Source organism: Ornithodoros turicata, chromosome 2 (genome assembly GCF_037126465.1).
Source record: "Ornithodoros turicata isolate Travis chromosome 2, ASM3712646v1, whole genome shotgun sequence".
NCBI classification, from domain to species: Eukaryota; Metazoa; Arthropoda; class Arachnida; order Ixodida; family Argasidae; genus Ornithodoros; species Ornithodoros turicata.
The window spans coordinates 51,358,933-51,383,977 of NC_088202.1; the positions used below are offsets into that span (position 1 = coordinate 51,358,933).

The following is a 25,045-nucleotide window of genomic DNA, read 5'->3' on the forward strand; positions in this document are numbered from 1 at the left end:
GTCGTGTGGGCAGAACGGGAAGCTGCGCCGGATAGGTGATAGCTTCGACATATGCGGGTTTGAGCCGGTCCTGGGAAACCGTTGTATGATGGCCGTTGATGTCGACCGTGACCGTCTTATTGTCGCGGGAGAGGACTTGATACGGGCCTGTGTATACTGGAGTAAGCGGGGGGCTTCACGTGGTCCGCACGGATGAACACGTGGGAAGACTTGTTCAGGTCGGGGTGCACGAATATCTTTCTGTACAAAGGTTGCCAAGGCGGAGCCGGTTCGATGGTACGGAAGTGATCCCTGAGTTGTCTGGCGAAGTCGTCACCTGCGGGAGAGTGCCTGGAAGGGTGCGCCAAGAAATCGCCAGGTAACCGTAATGGACAGCCGAAGACTTATTCAGCGGAGCTGCACTTTAGGTCCTGCTTGAGGGAGGACCTGAGGCCAAGGAGGACCCAAGGGAGGTGGTCAACCCAGTTGGTGGGGTCGGGGCGAGCGCAGATGGCGGCTTTCAGTTGCCTGTGTAGCCGCTCAACCATCCCATTTGCCGCAGGGTGGTAAGCGGTCGTAGTGATGTGCTGGGCACCAATAGCAGCAAGAAGGGATGAGAAGCTGCGTGAGGTGAATTGCCTGCCCTTGTCGGTAGTGACGATGGCAGGGCAGCCGAAGCGAGCGACCCAGGCAAGAAGGAAGGCGCGACCGACGGTGTCAGCGGTTATGTCGGGGATGAGGACGGCCTCTGGCCAGCGCGTGAATCGATCGACTGCCGTGAGAAGGTATCGGCAGCCATGAGAGATGGGCAGTGGACCGACTAAATCAAGGTGAAGATGGTGGAAGCGGCCGGCTGGGCTCGGGAACTGCCGAATAGGCGTCTTTGTGTGGCGCTGTACTTTCGACAGCTGACAAGCGATGCAGGACTGGGTCCACCTGCGGACGTCCCTGTTGATTCCCGGCCAAACGTAACGATCGGCGATGGCCTTATGCGTAGCACGCCGGGATGAGCAATGTCGTGGTACTCGGCGAACATCTTGCGTCGCAAAGGCTCGGGGACGAATGGTCGAGGTCGGGGCGTGGACACATCACACAAGAGGGGGTCGTCCAAGCCGGGTAGGTAGACGGGATTGAGCTACAGAGACGATGCGCCGGCTAGGTGGTCCTTTACTTCGGCGTCCTGTGCTTGGGCTTTCAAAATCTGGTCGGCATTCACAGGAGAGGGCAGAAACGGGATGGCGTGGATGCGCGAAAGGGCATCAGCTGCCGAATTGTCGACACCTGGAATGTGGCGAACGTCCGTGGAGTACTCAGATATGAACGCCAGCTGGCGGGTTTCGCGCTCGGAGTAGCCGGAATGGTTGCCGATGAATGCGAACGTCAGTGGCTTGTGATCAGTGAGTACACGGAATGCACATCCAGCCAGTAGATAACGGTAGTGCTTCACAGCAGCGTAGACGGCAAGAAGCTCGCGGCCGAACGTGCTGTAGCGTGCCTCAGCGGGCTTGAGGCAGCGGGAGAAGAAACCGAGCGGCCGCCACTCGCCGTCAGCAAACTGTTGCAGAACAGCACCAACGGCTGTGGTCGAAGCGTCCGTCATCAGGCGTGTTGGGGCAGATGGAATTATATGAACGAGCAAAGTTGCGCTCACAAAAGCTTGTTTAGTCGCCTGAAAGGAACTCTCTGCTTCCGGAGACCAGGGTAATGGGGAAGTGGATGGTTTCGGTGCCCCTAGGAGGTCGGTGAGGGGATGTAGGACGAATGCGCAGTGGGGAATGAAGCGACGGTGGAAACTGAGCAAGCCCAAGAACTGGCGGAGCTGTCGGACTGTTTGCGGGCGCGGGAAATCGCGGATCGCTTGAACTTTCGACTCCAGCGGGCGTATGCCGTGCTGGTCGATGTGATGGCCAAGGAACTGGGCTTCGCTTTGTCCGAAACTACACTTCTTTATGTTGACCACCAGGCCATGCTCTTGAAGGCGTGTGAACACTTGGCGGAGATGATCGACGTGTTCTTGCTGGGAGGCGCTTGCAATAAGGAGATCGTCTATGTATGCATAGACGAATGGCAATCCCCGTAGCATCATTGATGAACCGCTGGAAGCTTTGCGCTGCATTGCGCAGGTCGAATGGAATTCTCACGAATTCATATAGCCCAAAGGGTGTAATAACGGCGGTCTTCGGGATCTGGTGCACAGGGATCTGGTGATAAGCCTTAACCAAATCCAGGGTGGTAAATACTGTGCAGCCCGCAAGATCAGCCGTGAAATTGTGAATATGGGGCAGCGGGTACCTGTCCGGTATTGTCTTGGTGTTAAGGGCTCTATAATCCCCGCACGGCCTCCGGTCACCTGGGTCTTTCTTTGGTACCATGTGTAATGGTGATGCCCAACTACTGGAGGACGGGCGGATGATGCCCAGGTCCAACATGTGCTCAAACTCTCGTTTGGCTATGGCAAGACGAGTACCGTGGAGCCGACGGTAGCGAGAGGAGACGGGAGGGCCGGTGGTAGCGATGTGGTGTGTCACGTTGTGTTTGACTTGGGCCTTCAGGTTACAGGGCTTCGTAATGTCCGGGAACTCGTCCAGGAGCGCGGCGTATGGCGAAGGATGACGAAGCGCGCGGATACCGGTCGGAGCTTGCGGAGACGAGGCACCTGTCACCTGAAGCGTAGTGGTGCTGTCACATAAGCGGCGACGGCGGACGTTAACGGCAAGGTTGAAGAATGCCAAGAAATCGGCGCCTAGTATGGGTTGAGTGACGTCGGCAATAACGAACACCAAGCGGAAAGTTCGCCTCAGTCCAAGGTCGAGCGTTAAAGAGCGTAGCCCATACGTCTTGATCGCTGTGCCGTTTGCGGCTTGAAGGTTTCAGCCGGAGTGGGAACGGCGACGATCAGCAGCAGACGCTGGAATTACGCTGAACTCAGCGCCAGTGTCGACCAGAAGACGATAGCCCGCGATGCGGTCGCGTATAGTGAAGAGGCGGCTGGGAGTGGGGCCGGGATCGCCTGCCGCCATCAGTGCCAAGCGCAGGGTGGGACGCAACGTTGAGCTCTGTGCCGAAAACGATGATGGTACCAGCAAAGCCGGTTAGCGGCCTGGGGTTCTTGAGAAGGAGTCGGTGATGAGCGGCGGCGGGATCGGGGAGCGGAACGGCTACGGCGTCGAGGACCGGCAGCCGTGAGAGATTGCAAGGCATCAGTGAGCTGTTGGAGCTGGAGCTCAATGCGGTCCAAGCGCGGGGACTGCTCCGAGGTGGCTGCGGCCATGATGGACGGCTTAGGGGGCTTTGAGTAATCCGCAATCCGGTCAGCCAACGTGGCCAGTCGGACGAGGGATAAATCTTCCGACCCTGCCAAAACCACACGCATCGCTTGCGGAAGTCTTTGAAAGAACAGCTCCCTCAAGATGGGTTGCTGTGCTTCGGTAGCGGAATCGCCGAGGAGTTGTTTCATGCGATGGAGCATCTGCGATGGCTTTCGGTCGCCCAAGTCCTCGTCAGACAGCAGCTGCTGGAGTTTAGCGCGTGCGGAAACTTCCATTCTATCCAAGATGGCGGTCTTCAGAACGTCGTATGCCTGATCGAGCTGAACTGCGGCGAGGACATCGTCCAGTTCTGCCGCAACTTCCGGAGGAAGACCAGCCAGAACGTGAAAATACTTTGACTGTTGGGACTGGATATGTCGAAGCTGAAATTGGGCCTCGACCAGTCTGAACCAAGACCGCGGGTTCTGGCGCCAAAAAGGGGGCAACCGCAGCGTAGTGGTCGTCGAAATAGGCGGATCATCTGCGCTGGAGGAATGATTGCCTGAGGGTGATGCCATCGACTCAGGCAAAGGCTGCGTATGTTCGACGCGGGTCACCAAATGAGGCAGCAAAGCGGAGGGAGAAGAAAGGACTACCGCAGCCTGCGAAGGTTTGGAAACAACTGAAGGTTTATTGTCGCTCCTCGCGCTCGCCCTAGCTGAGCGCTCGTCGTCATCTTTAGATAGCTGCGCTACACTCTCTACCATCCGAAAGGAAAATAAATTTTAAATTGAAATTGAGATGAGTTGCTACCTCGAATTTTTCGGCTGTAAAGATGTGACTCACTGTGACTGTAATGATGTGGCAATGTCGATGTGACTGTCAGGGCAATGACTATATTGGGCGATATATGAGCGATATATATACTATATGAGCGATTTGCGTCGTCGGCACCAACATTGCGTGTTTTTAGCTGCAAAATAACAAAATCCCCGCCGGCACTGAACCCAAGCACTAGAAGCCAACATAGCTGACAGTACGTGGAAAAAAAAAATTCAAAGCCATGAACGCGTTCGTTGGATAGATATTGAACGCCAAAATCGCTATGCCAGAAAGTGCGCCGGACCTGGTATACTCTTCCGGATTTTTGTTCTCAGGAACTACGGAAACTAGAGACAAAATACTAGCTGTTCCCTTCTCAACCTGAGCCTTCATTTTTTCAATAAAAATTACTGATGGTGCCCGGACCACCTTGTGTCACAGGGCAACCAGTTGTTGTGCGAGTTTGCGTTTAAACATATTTCAGTTCTTTTTTGCGAGTTAATTTAGACAAGGGTTAGAACAGGCACTTGTTCGGTTGGCCATGACAGCTCGGGGATTCCAGAATTTACTTCCTCCAGATGTTTTGTAAGACGCGTTGGAGGAACAGTGCGAGTAAAGAAACCGGACACTTAGACGCAACTATATGTATGTACTCCGGGTTGTTCTCGACCCCCTGCGGCGAGGCCAGGCATGGCATTTTTGGGTCGGTCGTAGCGTTTACGGTAACCCGATGCCACATGTTTTCGTCCAGAATCTTTTGGCCCTCAAATTCTGGGAATTGTCTCCAGACTCTGTCTTTTGGAAAGTGAAAAATATATTATCGTTTTTTATGTTAAGTGGCCAGTCGTGTTGGGTGGCAGGGGCGTGGTGACCCTTTTTCCCGCCCAAGAGAAGAGGGATACCCAGTGGAATAAGTTTTGGAAGCCCCGTTTAACGAGGTTATATAACGAGATAGTTGGAAGAAATTGGGGAAGTCCGGTAGTCGATTTGGGAAGGAGAAGAAAGACAACGCGAACGGGGTAGCAGCGGTTTTCCCGCCGGGGAAGTGTGGGAAGAGTGGTGGCAACACTAGTTTCTGTTTCAAGTAACGGTGTCAACGATCGGTTTGTAGTATCGAATGCAGGTTGCTGCATAGAAAGTGGTTGATTGATGTGAAGTGCGCAAGAGTTGTGTGCCACGGTGTGATGTCGAAGGAAACGCAGAAGACACGCCGCCGCAACAAGAAGACCTCTCAGGCTCTTCGAAGTTTCTACGAACTTCCCCACCCCTATACAGCTAAGTGACTTGGATGAGACTGGCGTAGTGCAATTTTGTCGAGTAGTCTGAGTAGTGGTTTTGGTTGTGATCTTAAGAAGCAGAGATACATTGTGTGCATTTTGTTGGCCCCCTGGGTGACGAGTGAAATTTCATGTTCATTAAGTGGAGAGTGTCGTTAGGCAGGGTCGTAGGATCGCAGAGGTGGAATGATTTACCGTGCGATATATCTTCATTTTTCTGTTTGTCGTTCAGTAAAAGTCCAAGTTTCCTTGTTTGTTGAAAATGAGTCTGGGCTCATTCATTACCGCACTGGCCATAGTCCCTCCACAAGCCGGGTCCGAATCTATACACTGAACACGGGTGTACGTTTCTTCCACTCATTCCGACCCGTGACACCTTGCCTGAGTTGAGATGGAATCACCCATCACAGTTCTGTGTCCCACAACAGTAGCTTGCCAGGATTCCGTTCGGTTCCTGAAATCCCGAATTTTTTTCCCCATTAAAATTTAGGGATTACTTCAGCACTGCAAATGACGAATGCAAAAAAAAAGCCCCTTTCATTTCGGGATTCGGGATATCCCGGACCCAACACCAGTCGTACATACTCAACGGAGAGCGAAAACACGAAAACAGCACCTTACCCAGTACAGTGCATCCTGTTAACTACTCTAGTTGCACCAGCCCCGGGGCATAGTGGTTAGGATAACGGCTTTCCACATCGATACTGGGAGGTGACGCGTGTTCGAATCCCCGCACCGGCTGCGCTGTCTGGGGTTTTCCCTGGGTGTTCCGTCGGATTTTCCGAACGAATGTCGGCATAGTTCCCCCTGAAGTCGACCCAGGACGCATACTAACCCCTCTGTCCCCACTCCTTCGTGCTGTCCTCTCTCCACCTGTCCATGTCTGTACGTCGCTCATAGCCACAGTTGCTTTGCGGCGCTAACAGCAGATGATAGGTAGGTGTTCTAATATGCATGTTGGTTTTGGAAGCGCTACACAAATTCACGTGACAGCTCTCTAAAAATGGCTCTTCCGTTTGCGGTTTGCACTAAAGAAGTGCAGCAGTCAGTCGTCTGCTTCCGTATGAACGAAGTTGTGAAAACCACTGACACCCACCGTCGCATGAAAGCACAGTACGGTAGCTCTTGCATATCACAGCAGCAATGTGCTGGTTTAGAGTCCGATGGAGCGGGCCGTAACGACGCGCATCACACTGCCGCGCATTGCGAGCCGCCGCCGGTGAGTTCATAGTTCGACGACACTCTGCGAAGCTCTGCGTGGCGGCAACGCGCGACTACGTCGGCCGGCGTCGGGGGAGTAGAGCTGTGCACGGTGTGGGCTGCAGTGGATTCGCAGTTCCCAACAAAGCGTCGCCCATTGAGCTTTTGATCGCAACTGTTAAGGATCATCCGTGCCTATACAATACACGACGGGATGGACTATCGAGACAAGTAAATGTAGAAGAGCTGGGAAGACGTGCGACCTTCTTCTCCAGTTCAGTGTCAATGTTTTGGGGGTAACAACAGTCCGTACTACAACATTATAAACACACGATGGGAGTAAAGATTGTCTTTAGTCGGATTCCTGCACGCGGGTATAGTTGCAAGATATGACCGCCTTCCCACTACAAAATGTGAAAAAAAGTTTCGTTGCGCTGCGCTGAATCGCGTCAGACTATGATCCATGTAGATTGAGGAACCGTGCCGTTGTGAACGCTGGCTGTCAGCGCGTAACGCGGGCGGCCATGGGCGAAGACTACGTCGAACTCTAGATCAGCTTTTATTGGACGCGAAGCTCGCAGGAGGCAGCTCAAATTCGCTCGGCTTGCCACGGCCTAGTGGGCCGCACACTGCTGTAACGGCCGCAGCCGTCGACAAGCCTTTTTTGGAATCACCGCAATACAGTTCTTCAACATTAATGCTCACGGCACAAACAGTGAACAAGGAGACATATTGTGATCTCTTGGTGACGCATTTGAAGCACTCGAAGCGATGGTGCCATCGGATTATGCAATGATATACCATCGGATGTCACCATGGTTTGTTACCATCGGAACGAAACGTAGTGGATAGCACGAAAAGAGTGTACCTCTCCAAAATCAAAGCTCACCCGCATATATCACGCATGACTATGCTTTAACCATCCGTACGGTGTGCTATACCATCCGTCGTCTACGATTGAAGTGTCTTCCACATCCGCCATATTACCCTGGCAGGGCATCCCCAGAGCGGTCTATCATTTATTCGGCAGTCTCAAGAAGGAGCTTGCCCGCTGGCGGCCGGAAGTATGGTTCCGGCAGGGACATCAAGGAGGCGCTGCTTGAATAGCTACCACAGACTGGACTACAGGCGCTTCCAAGATAAGTGTGTACCCGCATTCAGAAGCAGTGGGACTACGTAGAAAAATGATAAGCTCTTTTATGTCACGTTTGGTTAACTGTAAATAAAGTATGCAACGTTACTTATAGAAGCACACTCGTACAAATTCATTTCTCTACAGCTGTCGAAGTTGAAGGCTAAATAAGCACTTGTGTCCGCATTTGTTCAACGAAGTCACAAGATTGCAGGCGCTATCGGTGCCTTACAGATAGCAGGGCGTCGTGGACTTCGAGAACTCTGCATTGAACCACACCATCAGTGCAGTTTGACCGCGATATGTCTGTTCCCCTTTTCGAACGACTGCGGGTATCACTATGGCAGAAGAATCAATGATGTACTGGAACCTGAAACAGAAAGCAAAATTTATACCCGGACTGCATTGGATGGTATTGAAAATAATTAAACACCACATAAATTTACGCAGCCTGTATTTCCAGTAAAAACTGCGCATTAATCTCAACAACACAATTTTACTAACTACACACAACATATTAACTAGTTAAGGATATGCCGACTTTCAAATGGATTGCAATACTTCGTTAAAGTTACCACCGATAAATGTTATTGACGTGAAAAACGGTTATTGGCATCGACCTAAACCAAAATTCCAAGTTATACAGTAAAAGGCGTAATAAACGCGTAGAAAACCTGCGCAGCAAATATCGAAACTCATGCGGCGCTGGCATCTTGGCATCTGCAGGCGCTTCCGCCAACGAGGTACCGCGAGAGATTTCACGTGATTACGACTGCCAATGGAAATTGCCGTAGCTCTCGTGAAGAGCTCTCGTTCTTCTGACGTCAGTGTTTGACGCGTGCGTATGTTTATCTTTCCAAGCACTGCGTGCAAAAAAATATTTTCCCTCAATATTCTGACGTGCAGCACAATTCAGTACTCAGTGCCAGATAGATAGCGGATCAGGACGGTATATGCGCATCAAAAGGGTGTATGTAAGCAGAAGATGTGCATCGAAAACAAAATGAGGATTATGGGAAGGCGCAGTTCAAGACCACCGCCAGTATCTGTGAGAAGGAAGAAGGAGTAGCTCAGGTAAAAAAAAAAAAGAAATCATGGTGCCGTGACGTTACACGTAAGGATTATCTGCCTAGTGCGGCGACATGCTGCACGTGCCGCAGGGTAGGACTGCGGATAATTTGGACCACCTCGGGTTCTCGTGACATGCGCGTGAGAAGTTCAGGTAGCTGCCGGGTAGATTTTGTGGATGATGAAGAAGAAAAGACGATTTGAGTTTGATTACAGAAAAAAAAAAAAAGGAAGGAAAATATGATGATCGATGTGAAGACGTCGGGGCGATAGTATCGGGTCAAGCTCGATGCGCATCCATGTAAGCGGTGGTGCACCGTACTCATTTCGGCTTCCACTCAATTCGATGCGCTTCTGTCGCATTCATGTAAACGCGGCACATGATGCAAGGAACCACATGTATGAAAAAGCGACTGCAGTTTTAAATTTTGTTTATTATTGATGGTTGAACGTATTTGTGCTCGCTTGCGATGTATCGTCCAAAATATTGATTTTACAGGGACAGTTATTGCCTCGCTCCTGGGGTAAGTGGTGTATTTCGCCAGCAGCCGCGTGCCGAAAAACGACAACTACCATGAACTATTGCTGAACATCGCTTGCAGACTGTAATCTTCGGATGCAAGCAAATGTTAGTATGCCACACAAAACACACACACACATAACAAAACACCACAACACGCACAACACACACACACACAGCAGCGGCAGTGATCGTTTGTCATTTGCTAATGATATTAAGAAGGCGCATGCTGAGTGGGAGTGTGTGTTCTGCCCCCTTATGTTCAACTATACAGGGTGTTCCATTTAAGATTGACCCCGCCTTTAAAAAATAATGAATCATCGTAGAAGAATAAAACCAAGTGCATAGTGTTACCAGTGACCTGGAGCATTTAATAGTATTTTTTGTCGCGCAATTAACTGATTAATTAATTAATTTAATTTTCTAAATTTTTAATTAGGAGGATCACACCGGAGATGTCAACTGTGAAGTTATGGGCGTCGGCATGGGAAAGCGAATGCAGTGTGTAGCAACTCTCTAGCTCATACGAGTCTTTTTTTCTCGGGCCAGCGGAAAGGGCCCGGAGTTCCGAAACTACGACGGAATCAGTTTCTGTCGCGCGAAAAGAGCGCTTGATTGCAGCGCTTTCTCACGGCCGCTTGACGAACAAGCATTGACGCCGTCCGTTCCGCCTATGCTGTTATCTGTCACGGGTGCGGGGACACCAGCGAGGTCACTGCGGCGCTTTATCTCTTGATTCTTTGTCGTTTAGGCGTGAAGCGACACAAAACACGGGAAGCGGAAGATATCTGCTCACGGCTTACCTTGAGCCACGAGCGCCAGATTATTAAATCAATAAGAAAGAAAGAAAAGCTGTGGGCTATCACTGTGCCGACATTCTTTGTTGAACGCTCTGAGGGACAAACAATGCCCTACTCCAACGAACAGAAAGCGGACATGGTCCTTGCCCTAGGTGCTGTAGGGGGCAAAAAGAAAAAGGCAGTCAAGATATTTCAGAGGTGGCACCCTGGCACAAGACCACACCCATCGACTATTGTCCGTCAATACGAGGCGTTGAAGCAATATGGCAGGTTCATCAAGGAGCGTTGTAGGCCTGCGGAGCTGTCAGACGATGTTCGCATCAACACCTTGGCATTTCTTGAGGCCTACCCTGATGCCAGCCTCCGCGAGACGAGCAGGCAGACAGACGTCCCGTTGTCCGCGGTGTTTAGAGTGGTAAAAGAAGCAGGACTCCATCCATACCACATACAACTTCACCAAAGGTTGGAACAAAAGGACTTTGAAAGCCGGTTGAACTACGCCAACTGGCTTTTGCAGATCGTCGATGAGAACCCCCAATTTCTAAGAAATGTCATATGCACTGACGAAGCAAATTTCGCTCGTGACGCACAGGTGAACTTGCATAACGCTCATTACTGGAGCGCTACTAATCCGCATTGGCTTGGAAGGACGCGCCACCAGTATAAGTGGTCGCTCAACGTGTGGTGCGGTATCTGCGACGGAGCTCTCATTGGCCCCGTCTTCCTTGATGGGACACTGACCGCGGTGAGGTACCTCAATGAGATTCCATTGGGCCCCGTGGAAGAGTTCTGCGCCAACGTTCCACTGGCACGGCTTGGCAAGCTGTGGTTTGAGCACGATGGCGCACCCGCCCACAGCTCTAGCCAAGCTCGTGCCTATCTCGACAGGGCCTTTCCTAGCCGATGGATAGGAAGGTACGGACCTGTGTCGTGGCCTGCGAGGTCCCCAGACCTGACGCCGTTAGATTTCTTTCTGTGGGGATATCTGAAGGACCGCGTGTACGACCAGGAGACAACAACACCTGACGCCCTTAAGGCAAGGATCACGGAAGTGTGCCGTGGAATCCCCGCGGCCACGTTGCGGAGGGCAACGGAGGACACAATTAGAGATGCATGTTTTGTGTGACTGAGGAAGGCGATCTTTCCGAACACCTGCTCTGAATGTACATAGTATTGTTTCGGTCATGTTAAAATACCTCTGCAATGTTCTGTAAAATAAGTTGAATGAAAAATAAGGCATACTATTTTTATCTACTCTTTGTTTGCTTGAACAAACTTCGGTTGCCAGTTTGAAAAAAAAAAAAAAAGACGATGGCTTGGTTAATAGCGTTTCCTGCTTCCATTCCCAAGGTCGCGTGCTCTGAACGCGCACTTAATTTGTTTGAAGCCCTTTCTGCTGGCCCGGGGAAAAAAAGACTCGTATGAGCTAGAGAGTTGCAACACACTGCATCGCTTTCTCATGTGAACGCCCACAACTTCACAGTTGACATCTCCGGTGTGATCCTCCTAATTAAAAATTTAGAAAATTAAATTAATTAATTAATCAGTTAATTGCGCGACAAAAATACTATTAAATGCTCCAGGTCACTGGTAACACTATGCACTTGGTTTCATTCTTCTGCGATGATACATTATTTTTTAAAGGTGGGGTCAATCTTAAATGGAACACCGTGTATATGTGGAAACAAAGCCAATTTCAATGTTGTATTCACCCACAGACAGATCCTACAAGACTATGTTTTCTAAGTCTACCTATGGCCTGTCTGCCAATTGCCTGGAAACATTCTTTCCGACTCCCCCAAAACGGGCCTCTTCGCTACGAAGGTCCAAATGGCCCAGACGTTATTTGAGCCGTGCGCTTGGGTCGCCGAGCAAAGGTTCACTTGCTATATTACGTGCATCGAGGCCACCACGGCTCTCACTTGTGTTCGTGCACAGTCTTTTTACCAGTGTGTTTATACGTATTCATGTATATTCACGTTATCAGTTATGTATTGCTATGTATTTACACCAAGTTCGCTGTCTGATTAAACGTCTACTCTGCAAACGGCGTTGAGATAAGAACAGTAAAAACACTGTGCACGCACACTAGTGAGAGCCGTGGTGGCTTCGATGCACGAAATATACTAAGGCAGGCCACTCGCCCTAAACGAAAGGTGAGCCTATCGCTCAAGGCACTTGAGAAGTTCGCGAGCGAGAAGGAAGATTTTGGAATTCAGCTCGACAGAGCATGGGAAGAAACAGAAGTGTACCTTCTGAATGCTTCGGTCACCAATTCTCCTGACGTTATACGGCGGGCAATAGGGGAACTCAGTGCAACGTTCAGCAAATATCGGTGCTTGTCAGAGAGACTCTTTACCTTCCTCACGCGGATAGGCACGGAGGAGAGCCTCCACGAGCGAGATGGACAGAAAGCTATTGACCAGGAGCGTGACGGTTTAGTGCAAAAGGCAATCGCCGAGGCGAGGCAGAGCCTAGATGTAGTTCTGGAAACGGCCTCGCTTTGCTCAAGCGCTTCTCGCGATTCTACACCCTCACGATGTTCTGTGCGGTCTCCCCAGTCCAACGCCTCGTCCGTAAGTGTGTCCGCAGCGAAGGCGAGAGCCGGTGCAGAAACAGCTAAGGTCCGTTCCGCCTACAGTAAGAAAGAAGCAGAATTGAAGCTTCGCAGAGCCCAGATCGAAGAACAAGAACAGGTGGCAGCCGCCACAGCAAGGCGAAGGAAAGCGGAATGGGAAGTTGGCTTGCAACTGTTACAGCAGGAAAGAGATGTAGCAGCCGCTGAGACGCAAGCGCGGGCACTTGAGGTGGCCGCGGAGGCCGAAAATGTGAAGCTCTACGATGCTGTAACAGATACTTCGGAATTCGACAGGGATCGATTCGCTAACGGGCCTCGTTCTGGCGTTTTACCGAAAGACGTTCACGACAAAAGTGTAACGGAGGATCCGACGCCACAGGGGACCCACATTGCACAGTCCATTGGGGAACACATTCAAGGCGCAGATTCCGCAATGCGTCTTCTGCAGGGTAGTCCATACGCGTCGCGGCAAGCGGATGCTGTGCAGGAGATTCGAGCTCACAATACGCGCGGTTCCGCCGCTCCTTTGAATGCCGCAGCTTCAACCTTCGTACCACTGGGACAATTAAGCATGGGGCATCAGATCAGGACGTCTAGCCCCGGATGTGATAGTGCTGGAGCGGGCAGTACGCACTACGAAGATATCCTGCCTGCACCAGCACCCACAGGACCCGTGGACAGGACAATAACAGACCTGGCGAAGTTTCTCGTTCGACGCGAGCTGGTGAACACAGGTCTCACTAAATTTGACGATCAACCGGAGAGATACATGTCGTGGAGGTCTTCGTTCAAGAACGCTACTAATAATTTGGACATCACGGCGGGCGACGAACTTGATCTCATGGTGAAGTGGCTGGGAAAACAGTCTTCGAGACATGTGAAGCGACTGCGATCAGTGCACGTCAAGAACCCTCCTGCTGGCCTGCGCATGGCATGGGAGAGATTAGACGAGATCTTTTGCAGTGCGGAAGCAATCGAGAACGCCTTGCTGAGGAGGCTCAACGGCTTCTCCAAGATCTCTAACAATGACCACGCGAGACTAAGAGAGCTCGAGGACCTGCTTCTAGAACTGGAGTCAGCGAAGTCGGACCCTCGTCTTTCAGGACTCAGCTACTTGGATACTGCTCATGGTGTGAAGCCCATCGTGGAGAAACTCCCTTCAAGCATCCAAGAAAAATGGATCACACAGGGGTCAAGCTGTAAGGAACAGAACCGAGTGACCTTCCCGCCCTTCCCTATCTTTGCCAAGTTCGTTCGCGACATAGCCAAGGCAAGGAATGATCCGAGCTTTCTCATTGGTTCATCCGCATCTTCATCCTTCCGGAAGAACCGTCCAAATGAAGACCGGTCCTCTCCTGGAAATCCAGGCACCAAACCGCCGGTGATGGTGAACAAAACAGACGTCCAGTCAGCCCAAGCCAATCAGACGACGCATTCAACTGAACCGGTGGCACCTTCATCCGGGGCAGTGAAGGACGCGGGCAAGGAATGTCCTCTGCATCGGAAGCCTCATCCTCTGAAGAAATGCCGTGGCTTCCGTTAACCTCTCACAGAAAGGAGGACCATGAAAGATGACCAGTTCTTTCAAGAGGACCATGTTGAAGGAATTCAGAGTCTGCTTCAGGTGCTGTTCGTCTATCGATCACTTCTCCAAGGACTGCAGAGAATTGATGAAGTGCAGTGTATGCGGCCGCGACGGACACGCTTCGGCTCTCCATCCAATCCTATCCAGGACGAAATGTCTCCTTCCACAAGACATTCCCAGGACGGCGGGGAAGAAAACAGCCACGTTTCGACGCCGAAAGTGATGTCGAAGTGCACGAATGTGTGTGGAGACAGCTCTTGAAATAGGTCATGTTCTAAGGTCTGCCTGGTCAGGGTTCATCCAAAGGGTCAGCCAGAGCGGTCACGCAAAATGTACGTTGTTCTGGATGACCAGAGTAATCGATCCCTGGCGAGGCCACCAGCTCCGGTGGCGCAGCGGTAACGCGTGCGCTTGGAGACTGGGAGGTCCGCGGTTCGAATCCGCGGGCCGGCTGTGCCGTCTGGGGTTTTTCCTGGGTTTCCCTCAGATGTGTAATAGGCGTATGCCGGCACAGTTCCCCTGAAGTCGGCCCATGGACGCAGCTATCCTCCCCCCAAGCGGATTCCGCTCGGTCTCACTGCGGTACCAACTTCACCGGTGCATGCAAAGAGCTGAGGATCAACACGGCTGCCCCTGGGGACTGTGACGTGGACAAGTACCTCCATGAGCAGGGCTGCACATGGATATTCAACCCCCCTCACGTCTCTCACATGGGTGGTGCCTGGGAGCGCATGATCGGAGTTGTTCGGTGCATTCTCGATTCAATGCTAGTTGGCACCAACAGATCACGACTGTCGCACGGTATGCTCACCAAACTTCTGGCAGAGGTGGTATCCATCGTCAATAGCAGACCCTTGACTTCAGTGTCGACGAACCCAGAGAATCCGACCATTCTAACCACAAACGCTATGCTCACGCAGAAGACGGGCGGCATTCCTCCACCTGCTGGCAAATTCGAGCATCAGAACCTATACCGGAGGCAGTGGAAACAAGTGCAATCCATGGCCAACGCTTTTTGGAGCCGATGGAGTAAGGAATATCTCCTGACGCTGTATGGTCGACGACAGTGGCAGAGAAGGCAAGAGGACGTTCGCGCGGGTGACATCGTGCTTCTCAGGGACCGGGACACCGTGCGAAATGAATGGCCCATGGGGCGCGTCACCAACAGATTTCGCAGCTCCGATGGAAGAGTGCACAGAGTGGAAGTGAAGATATGCGAGCACCTTGCCGTGAAGGTCTTCCAAAGGCCCATCGGCGAAACGTTCCTCCAGCTTTCAAGCGACCGAGAGTGAACATTGCTGTGCAGTGATCATCTCAGTGTAGTTTGTTTTGTATTGCGGTATCTCGCTATACCAGACGGAGAGTGTTCTGCCCCTTTATGTTCAACTATATACGTGGAAACAAAACCAATTTCAATGTTGTATTCACCACCAGACAGATCCTACAAGACTATGTTTTCTAAGTCTACCTATGGCCTGTCTGCCAATTGTCTGCATACATTCTTTCCGACGCCCCCAAAACGGGCCTCCTCGCTTCGAAGGTCGAAATGGCCCAGACGTTATTTGAGCCATGCTCTTGGGTCGCCGAGCAAAGGTTCACTTGCTATATTACGTGCATTGAGGCCACCACGGCTCTCACTTGTGTTCGTGCACAGGCTTTTTACGAGTGCGTTTATACGTATTCATGCATATTCACGTTATCAGTTATGTATCCTATGTATTTACACCAAGTTCGCTGTCTGATTAAACGTCTACTCTGCAAACGGCGTTGAGATCAGAACAGTCTGTGCTCAGTGAAGCGTTTGAACTATTCTCGTAATTTCTCGTCTTAATCTCGTTCTCCGTATCCTAGCGAGAAACAGAGGGATTTGCCGCAAGGTACGGAGATCGACGAGAGCAGTAGTTGATGAGCAGAAGGGAGCGGACAGAAACAGGGAGTGTCGGCCTTAGTATTTCTCTTCAGGAAAAGCATTCGCGCGTTGAAAGCATAACCGTAGAACAGTCGCTAAACATATCGCCTTAACTCAAAGTTATATACCACTTCATTTCGGTGCGGTTGAGAACGCAGTCAATCTTGCGCTATCACAATCATAATGCAGAAATTCGAATTTGTATACTAGAATTCAAGCTGTGATGATGTAAGTATCGGATGTCACAGCCTAGTTTCACAAGCTGTGTACGAACTAAGCAACACAATTGATCCGCCGATGAGCTGTTCGCGAAGCGTCACTAAAAAATATGACCGATCAGACATTACACTTTGCCTACCCCTTGCGGATCCCTACCATCTGTTTGGGAGGAGGGGGGAGGGTTTCTTTGTAGAAGCCGGTAACTGTTGAGGGTAGAGGGGGGGGGGAACTAATGTGTAACCTAGCGATTTCGTGGGGGGGGGGGGGTAGCTTGTGGACTGGTATTCAAAAATATCCATATTTTTCTTCTCTAATTCTATTCTAACCTAATCTCCGGGAGGGGGGGGGGGGCTATCGTCCCCTCGTTTTGGATCCGCCACTGTTGCCTACAGGAAGTACCCTGGAAGTAGCCCTGAATAATCATTTAAATCATTCAGTGCTTCCACACGTCAAGCGTCCTGGAACAGCTGGTCGCACCAGTGTGACCTACGTTGCGAATTTTTTGTCTATTTCTATTCTATTCTGGTAGCCCTGAATAGTTACTTCCGTAACCGATGTTGCACTTACTGTTTCCCGTGGGTGGTTTCTTCTTTCAGCCCTGTTTCAACTCCCATCACGATCAACTCTCTTTCTTCTAGGGCATCTTCAACAAACGTGTTGCAGTTGTCACGCATTTTGAGAACACGAGTCCGTCCGGTCAGTTCATCCTTATCTTCCTGTCCTAAAAACAATAAAGGCATTTTCCAATTATTACAGGGTATCACTCACTGCCGTTTCCGCTTCCTAGCATTTCAACTGCTTAAGCTTGAGATGATAGAACGAGGCCGATTCCGGTGACCTCCACTCACCTGGCTTCAGTACTGCATCAACGATGAATTGAACATTCTTGAATCCATCTTTCTCCACTATGTCAGTAACTCGTCCCTTCCACACTGAAGTGACAGAAGTAAAAACATTTAGTATCCAAATAATAGAACACTCAGTTAGCGATTGAAGTTATCGTTTTCGCTTTTGGGCGTTGTTCTCGTGTCGCTGCAGTGCCGTATGCCACCCCTGGAGTTCGAAGCGTTTAGATTGAGGGTAATACACACTACTGCTCCTCTTAATCTCGTACTGTATAAAGAGATTCTCTCATCTGTTACAGTCGATTTCGAAACTATGGTTCATTTTATTCCTCGTTGGCCACAGAAAACGGTATCGAAAATCCCGCACGAAATAGTGGCGAAGTTTGTCTGCTCTTACATGGTATGCATGACCAGAACAGACGCCGTATATTGAGAGTATACCGGAATTCCCTTTCTCCAAAAAAGCTAAAACGTCATTCCCTAAGATTCCAATCAGAGCACCGCCTTGAGAAAACGGATGCCGCGGAGCGGGCTACTGCGACCGTCTGAACGGTGTCTTTTTCCTCTGGCCCTTTCACGCCTTCTCCTCCTGTTCAGGGAGTGACGCCGATCTCGTCGTCGCTGGTGCCTCCACAGCTCCGGAAGATGCGCAGATTTTCAAAATTTGTGTGTTTAATATCTGAGCACTTTTCGGACGAAAAAACTTAGACAAGTATAGATTGGAACACAGTGGTATCTGTCTCATAGATTGTTTCCGCATGCGGCCGTCCCTTAAACGAACAGCTATGATGAACCCATAACAGAAAAAAGAAAAAGAAAAGAAAGCGAGATGTCAGCGTCTACGTCTGTATATTCTCGCGAATTCACTTCAGGCACTGTGGTGCCTACTTGAAAGGGCTGCACTGCGCAAGACACTACGATCTGTGGGACTCACTGAGCCCTCAGTAGTGGACATGATCTGTCCACGGACAGCTCACACCACTGAAATGACTCCTCACCTTTGTGCGAGACTCAAGCATGAACGGCCGCTCATAATCTATACTTTACAACTCTAACGAACATATGATGTGCCCTTGTAGTGCCTTCCTTAGTGCCTTCCACGGGTATTCCCTAACTAGAGGTCTACGCTTTACCGTATCCATTTCTGCTTCCGCGCGTGCTAAATACATTACCCTTCAGCGGCACGGCCTTGCACTTTGCACCCCGAGGTACTGAGGCCACAGGTTTCTGTATCATCTAGTGTTCCACAAGGCTCTGTGCTGGGGCCATTGCTCTTTTCTTTGTTTATCAATGACATTGTAAATGACGTTCCGGCAGAGATAAGGTTGTATGCGGATGACTGTGTTGTTTACACAGAGGTTGCAGCCTACAGTGATCAGTTAACACTGCAGGGATCCCTGAATAAGGATAGTTACTTGGTGCAGTCACTGGGGTATGGATATCAATTCAGAAAAATGCGCAATGGTCACTTTCACCCGTCGCATTAGTCCACTACTTTTTTACTATAAAATTGATGGGTTGCCCCTAATTAGGGTTGATGCCTATAAATATTTAAGGGTTACCTTGAACTCTAAGCTTTCTTGGTCTCCTCAGATAGAGAATGTATGCTCTAAAACTCTAAAAAAGGTAGGCTACTTGAGGAGGTCAACAGGCCTCTCCACCCTACTTTGATTACCGGACCCCTTATCATATCCATCATCATCTCTCATCACGTACAAGTGGCACTGGGGCAGCGCCCAGCCTGCTGGCCGGCATCAGCCCCATCTCATCATCGTATCTCTATTTGTGTGTGTGTGTGTGTCTTAAATTTTAACCAGTCGAGATTAAGCTGTTTGTGTACAGAACTCTGGTACGTCCAGTTCTGGAATATGCTTGCGAAGCCTGGGGCTCTTACTGCAATTCTAATATAGAAAAGCTCGAGCAGGTCCAGATTATGGCAGTCAGATTTATCTTAGCGAGGCGCGGCCCTTTTTTTCGCCTAGTACAGCGCTTCACGATCTTGGTTTCAGTCCACTTAAGGCCAGAAGCTGCGCCCTCTCTCTCAGGACTTTTCACGCGATCATTAACAACAAACTGGAGATTTCTTTTGACAAATACCTTTCTTATGCCGGAGCGTCCTCTCTCAGAAGCATTCATCATCTAAATCTCACTCAGTTTTCATATCGCGTAGACTGCTTCAAGTATAGTTTTTTTCCGTGTTGTGTCACCGCCTGGAACACTATATGGACGGCACTGTTCGCGAACTGCCTGTAGATCATTTTTTTGATGCACTCCTGCAATAACCTCTAGTGAGGTTGCAGAATATACAAGGAAACCGGCTTGTTTCTCTTTTTCTTTCTTTTTTTTTGGGGGGGAGAGGTCTGGTTATGGGAGTAGCCGAATTTGTCGTGCACCGAATTAAATCTCTCCTATTATTTTTTTCCGGCAACATCAACAAAGGCTCGAGGCTACCGCCGGTAACTACAGCGTAGGGAACTGCTACAACGTCTACTGGCACTCCACGGGTATGTCTTGCTCCTCCGCTGTGTAGTATTTCATTGCTCTATGCGAATCATACGTCGACTGTTTATCGTGAAATGCGGCAGCTACAAATGCCCCATCGTCGGGAGTAATAACACATTCTATATTGTACTGCTCGCATATGGTTTAGGAGTTGCTCACCATAGTCAGCCTTATCACACGCATATTCTCGCATATTCTCCCTCTGTTCCAGGGTCTTGAAAAACTTCCTTCCTGAATGTACCACGAACTGCTTCATAGGGTCATCGCTGGGGCATCCTCCTGTGGATGTTCGAAAGAAATTCTATGCAACGTACGGGCAATACATACATGCGGGAAGGCATACACTATACTATACATACACAGCAGGTTTCTTGTTTTTCCGTTACAGGTTAAAACAAAAGCTGCGAGAACAACACTGATGCCATTTTCGCGGGCGCGTTACGCGGCCATGCGGACGTCCTGTGCAAAAGATCATGTAACCGACGAGATCATGAACGACTAATTACCTAAAGTTATTTAATTAAGTAATTAGATGGTTTCGCGATAATGCGTGACGGCAGAATGGTAGGTGACCATTATTTGAATCCTTCCGCATTCTCAAAATTCCTGAAACGAACACTATAAATCGCAAAACTTTGGTATGCAAATGAGGCCAAACCAGAACTACGCACTTCTCGAGCGCAAAAAGAGGGAAATGACGCTCACGTCAGAGGGCCACGTGCTTTGTAGCAGTCGGACTGTTTGGAATAATCATTGATCTGTTGGCCAGATAGATCGATTTCCATTCAGATGAGCCGACGAGATGCCGCTTCTGCGCTCGAGACGCTTCTTTGAGAGGCCTTGGCCATACTGAGTGTGGGGAATTGTGTTAGTATAGCTTCAGTTGCCGTTCACCCGGGCTTTTAAACGCGCTTGGAGTTCGTCTGTTGACCTTGGTACCGGTGAGTTTTTCGTCCGTATCCTTTTTCTATACTTGTAGCTGACATCTTTCCTGTTTTCACTTTGACTTGTTCCTCTAAGACGTGTTTGAGGTGTGTCTGTTCTTCTCTATGAGCCTGAATCTACAGGGTGTCCCAGAAAACATGTAAATGAATTATAACAGAACAAAAAATAAAGAAAACTACGCCACCTAGAATCATGCGGTCAACAGCATTTGTTCTTACTAGGTTTTTGCCATCTCCTGATGTGAATGTCATGTATAGTAAGTTTAATTATGTAAGTATTTGCGAACTGAACTTGGAAATTTGCAAAGTAGAGGTCACTTCTTACCCCACCAACATGAAGAGCATGCCGAATTCATTCAAATTCATGATAATTGAGGTGATATTCACGAGCTCTCCTATCGGAAAAAATAGCCGAACATCGTGGTTTTCGGAGCGCCGGACCATAACGCGCTACACACTTTTTGAGAGCAATCGCTGTCACTCCAACGAAAGGCTTTGAAATTCGGAGAGGGAAAGCATGATCCCAGCAAAAGCCGGACGCGATAAGCCATGCCTGCGTTATCTCTTTCTGGGATTCAGGTGTCAGCTGGGTTTCCAACCTCCTTTCGTCGGATTGACAACGATTGCGCTGAAAAATTCGTCGCACACTATCCCCTGGGAGCTCCGTAGAGCATGATGTTCGGCTATTTGTTCTGATTGGATAGCCCTGAATATCCCTGTCGATTATGATTAATTTGAATAAATTAGACACGCTCTTCACATGGGTCGGGTGAAAAAGTGACCTCTACTTGACAAATCTCCGAGTTCAGTTCCCAAATATTTACATAATTACATTTACCTTACGCGAAATTCACATCAGGAGGTGGTAAAAACCTAGTAATAACAAATGCCGTTGACCGCACGATTCTAGGTGGTGTAGTTTTTTTAAAATTATAATTCAATGACACGTTTTCTAGGACACTTGTATAGCTCAGGTTTTCATTATGGAGCTCCCCTATCAACACTTGCTCGAGGATCTTCTTACTCTGCCGGTGAATCCACACAAGGATGAGCGAGGTGGGCGTGGGGCTAGTAGCTCAGTGTTGTGGGACTCACAGCGGCTACTAAACAACGAAAACGAACTTTGGAGTGCTACACTGCTCGCTCGCTGATGCCGCTTCCTGTTGTGTGCTCATGCACTGCACAGACGGAGGACACGTTGGCTTAGTTTGAAACTATAGCAACGTTAGAAGGGACTACAGCGGTTGTGAAGACTTTTGCTTGTAACACCAAACGAGTTACACAAGCCATACGAAAGCAGACGTCATAGGAGCTTGACACTAATTGCAGCGGTGAAGTTGGCAAAGATGTGCGCGTTTGGTGTACATATCAACAGACTCGTATTCACGAAGTATTTCTGCAAGTAACTAATGAAATACTGTTTAAATATTCCAACAATTTCCTAGACTGTATTTAAATACGACGTATAAATGCATGCATTTATACTTTAATACCAGTTTGAATAGCGCATATTTAAATATTGCCAACCCCATCTCTTTGAATGGTGTTCATACCAACCTCCAAAATGTATAGATGTTGCTGTCGAGATGAAGAATGAGTGAACCACCACCGCGTACGTACCTTCTGCGCACTGGCACACAGAGCTTCCTTCCGGGCAGAAATACCTCAGCATGGAACTCGCTGAGTCAGGACCATAGAACCGGCTGCAAGCAACATCTGAAACAACCCGCACAACCCGCTATATACGCCCAACGTAAAAGCCAAATTGCCTAACGTCATCGACGAGCACAGAGAAACAGGGCTCACCAAATTTCAAAACAGAAGGTCGAGAGCGTCTAGACTAACACGCTCTGCGTCCTAATGTTAAAAGCCCACTAATGTTACAAGTCACGCAAGCAGGCCGCGGTAGCGTAGCCTGCAGCCACTGCAGCCGCGTCCCGAGAAATAACGAAAGCCTTCCACGGTGCAAGCTGCACGACAACAGCGACTGCAGATGGGGGTTGCAAGCGGAGGAAAAGTTCACACGTAAGAGACAACACGCCAGCATCAGTAATGGCAGCGCCCCTCTCAAATTATATGACGTGTTCCGTCTTGTGGCGGTTATCAACTGCTCACGTATACATGCTGGAGGCTCGTGCTGCAATCGCGCTCTAGCATTCCGTATTATTGTATGGAGCATATTTTCAAAAGTCCTATAGGCATGAAGGCACGGTGCACCAGGAAGATGTTCACGAGATACTAAATTTTATGATTCCATATTCATGACACTTCCACAGTGGGCTACACATGAGGCGCATGAAGATATTACATTATTACACTACACGTACACAATTCCTTAAAGGGGCACTAACGTGCAAACATTTCTCCTCGCAGGACGCAAAATGCACCCGCCTTGACACCAAAAAAGAACGCACTGGATTCATCTGTTAAGTCTTTCGATGATTCGAGCGCAAATGAAAACCGTTGTTTACACCTTATTTCTACCAGCTCCCGTGGCATAGTGGTTATGATGATCGCTTTCCACGCCAGAATCCTCACCGGCTGTGCTGTCTGAGTTTTCCTCTGGGTTTTCCGAAGACTTTCCTGACGAATGTCAGCACAGTTCCCCTAGAAGTTGGCCCAGGACGCACACTAACCTCACTGTCACCCCCTCCTTCCTGCTGGCCTCTCTCCATCTGTCCACGTCTGTATGCCGCTCATGGCCACAGTTGCTTCGCGGCGGTAACACGGAATAAAAAATAAAAAACACATTCTTTCTTTCTCTAGTCTTAAAAAAAAGGTGTACTTTAACACATTTTCCTTGCTGCATATATCACTCTCTTTTGGGGAGTACCATTACTTTCGAAAAGTATTCTCCTGACTCCCATCAGGGATTGAGGATACCCGTTAACTTCCTACTGCAGATTAGTATTACTGTCCAGTAGGAAGTTAAAATGTATGAAGGGATTTAGGAGACTCCCTTTTCAGACTACAGGTTTTCCCGCTCATTTTAATTCATTGGTCACTTAATTTAATCCAAACGCTACCCAGTTTAATCCAGTGGTGAACCAAATTAATCCAGACACCAACCAATTTAATCCAGGAGCTACCCAATTTAATTCAATTGTTTACTGTGTATCCAGTCATGACATGACTGAATACATACGGAATGCATTTGCATGTGTTGCTTGGATTAAGTTCGGTAGCGCTTGGATCAAATTGAGTGACCAATGGATTAAAATGAGCGGGAAAACCTGTAGTTGTGCTCGCCGAAAGGGAGTGATATATGTGGCTAGGAAAAGCAGTTAAAGGGACATTGAAATTATATTTGACAAGCCCACGATCATTTTTAATTTGTTCGCCTGTACTAAAGCATTCACTCTGTGAAATATGAAGTTGAAAATCGTTCAAATAGCGAAGATATTCTATGTTAACCACGGGCGTGAACGGCAGCTGCTACGGCCAGGTCCCCCAAACTCACCTCGGAAAAGCGTGCAACGAAGAAGGCCGCCACTATACCCCGCTGTTGCCGTTCCGGATCACTTCAGCGCGCTAAGTTTAGCGGCAAAATGTTTTTGTTGTTTCTGCGAATGAATCTAGTCTTTATATGTCCAAATAAAACGCGTATAACAACTTTCTGTGTCGTGTTTCACTTTCTGGTCCCGCTTTTAAACGTGTTGAGCGATCGGAAGGATCTAGTGCACGGCTGCGTGCATCACATAGCGTACCTGTCGTACCAGGCGCCGCAGGCGCAGTCGTCCATTTCTCCTTCGGTGACTTGGCCTGGCTTGGATTGTGCTTCAACTGGATCTTTAGCGCGCTACAATCACACGCAAGCCAACGTCTGGTAACAGTGGGGTATCTAAGGGCGGCCTCCGGCATTGCACGCATCGGGATAGGAACAAATACATGGGAAAATGGCGACCTTGGGGGACCTGGCTACGGCCCGCCTCCGAGGTGAACTGGCCGTGACATCATACACAGAACATGTTGCCGATTCGTGGACGGGCTTTTGCGAGCAAAGTGCAAAATTTTCGAACAAGCTTGCATACTTCGCCATGAAATATGTTTTAATTTTACCTGGAGACAAGATTGTATCTTTGACCGTTGACACAGAATCCTACGAGAAATGTAAGGTAGCCGTTGACTGTTAGCATGGTTACCGGAGCATGTTTTCTTCTTTGAACTTCTTCTGCGTCAGAACATGCCTCCGTCGGTGACATTCTACGGGCTGCTTAGTACTGAACGACCCATTGACGCTGTGTGTGTCGCATAATCTCTTCCTCCATTGCTGACAATTTGCCTTTCGCCATATTTCAAGTGATTTCGACGGCATATGTACGACGTCGTTGTTGTCCAAACCGAAACCATGGTCTCGCGGGGTGTGTCCTCCTCGTCGTTCACAGTTGGCTGAGAGAATTGGATGGCGATGACGTAA

The 25,045-nt window shown here is 49.3% G+C and overlaps 2 protein-coding genes across 2 annotated transcripts in view; both read right to left on the minus strand.

The window, feature by feature from the left end:
- Nucleotides 1-383: 383 nt before the first annotated feature.
- On the minus strand, nucleotides 384-3,805 carry LOC135384631 (uncharacterized). The gene is made up of 4 exons (XM_064613827.1): nucleotides 3,142-3,805; nucleotides 2,199-2,722; nucleotides 1,151-2,089; nucleotides 384-965 (listed from the first exon to the last, which is right to left on the minus strand). Exons 1-4 carry the CDS (start codon nucleotides 3,803-3,805, stop codon nucleotides 384-386), a joined length of 2,709 nt encoding a protein of 902 aa, XP_064469897.1.
- Nucleotides 3,806-7,703: 3,898 nt separating this feature from the next.
- The window catches only part of LOC135385395 (complement C3-like), a 178,998-nt gene continuing 161,656 nt past the window's right edge, over nucleotides 7,704-25,045 (minus strand). The window contains exons 41-45 of the mRNA XM_064614685.1: nucleotides 22,249-22,344; nucleotides 19,844-19,963; nucleotides 17,186-17,269; nucleotides 16,905-17,058; nucleotides 7,704-8,028 (exon numbers count right to left, since the gene is read on the minus strand). Coding sequence (XP_064470755.1) covers nucleotides 7,887-8,028; nucleotides 16,905-17,058; nucleotides 17,186-17,269; nucleotides 19,844-19,963; nucleotides 22,249-22,344 — 596 coding nt within the window. The 3' untranslated portion in view covers nucleotides 7,704-7,886. The remainder of the gene's footprint in view (nucleotides 8,029-16,904; nucleotides 17,059-17,185; nucleotides 17,270-19,843; nucleotides 19,964-22,248; nucleotides 22,345-25,045) is intronic.

What these genes read in the sequence shown, in the direction of transcription:
- LOC135384631 (XM_064613827.1), bottom strand. Translation starts at nt 3,805, where the DNA reads ATGGCATCACCCTCAGGCAATCATTCCTCCAGCGCAGATGATCCGCCT. An exon ending in GGCTGCCGGTCCTCGACGCC is followed by an intron (nt 2,723 to 3,141) that starts GTAGCCGTTCCG and finishes AACCCATACTAG; the next exon opens with GCGCCGATTTCTTGGCATTC. An exon ending in TATTTACCACCCTGGATTTG is followed by an intron (nt 2,090 to 2,198) that starts GTTAAGGCTTAT and finishes TGCGCAATGCAG; the next exon opens with CGCAAAGCTTCCAGCGGTTC.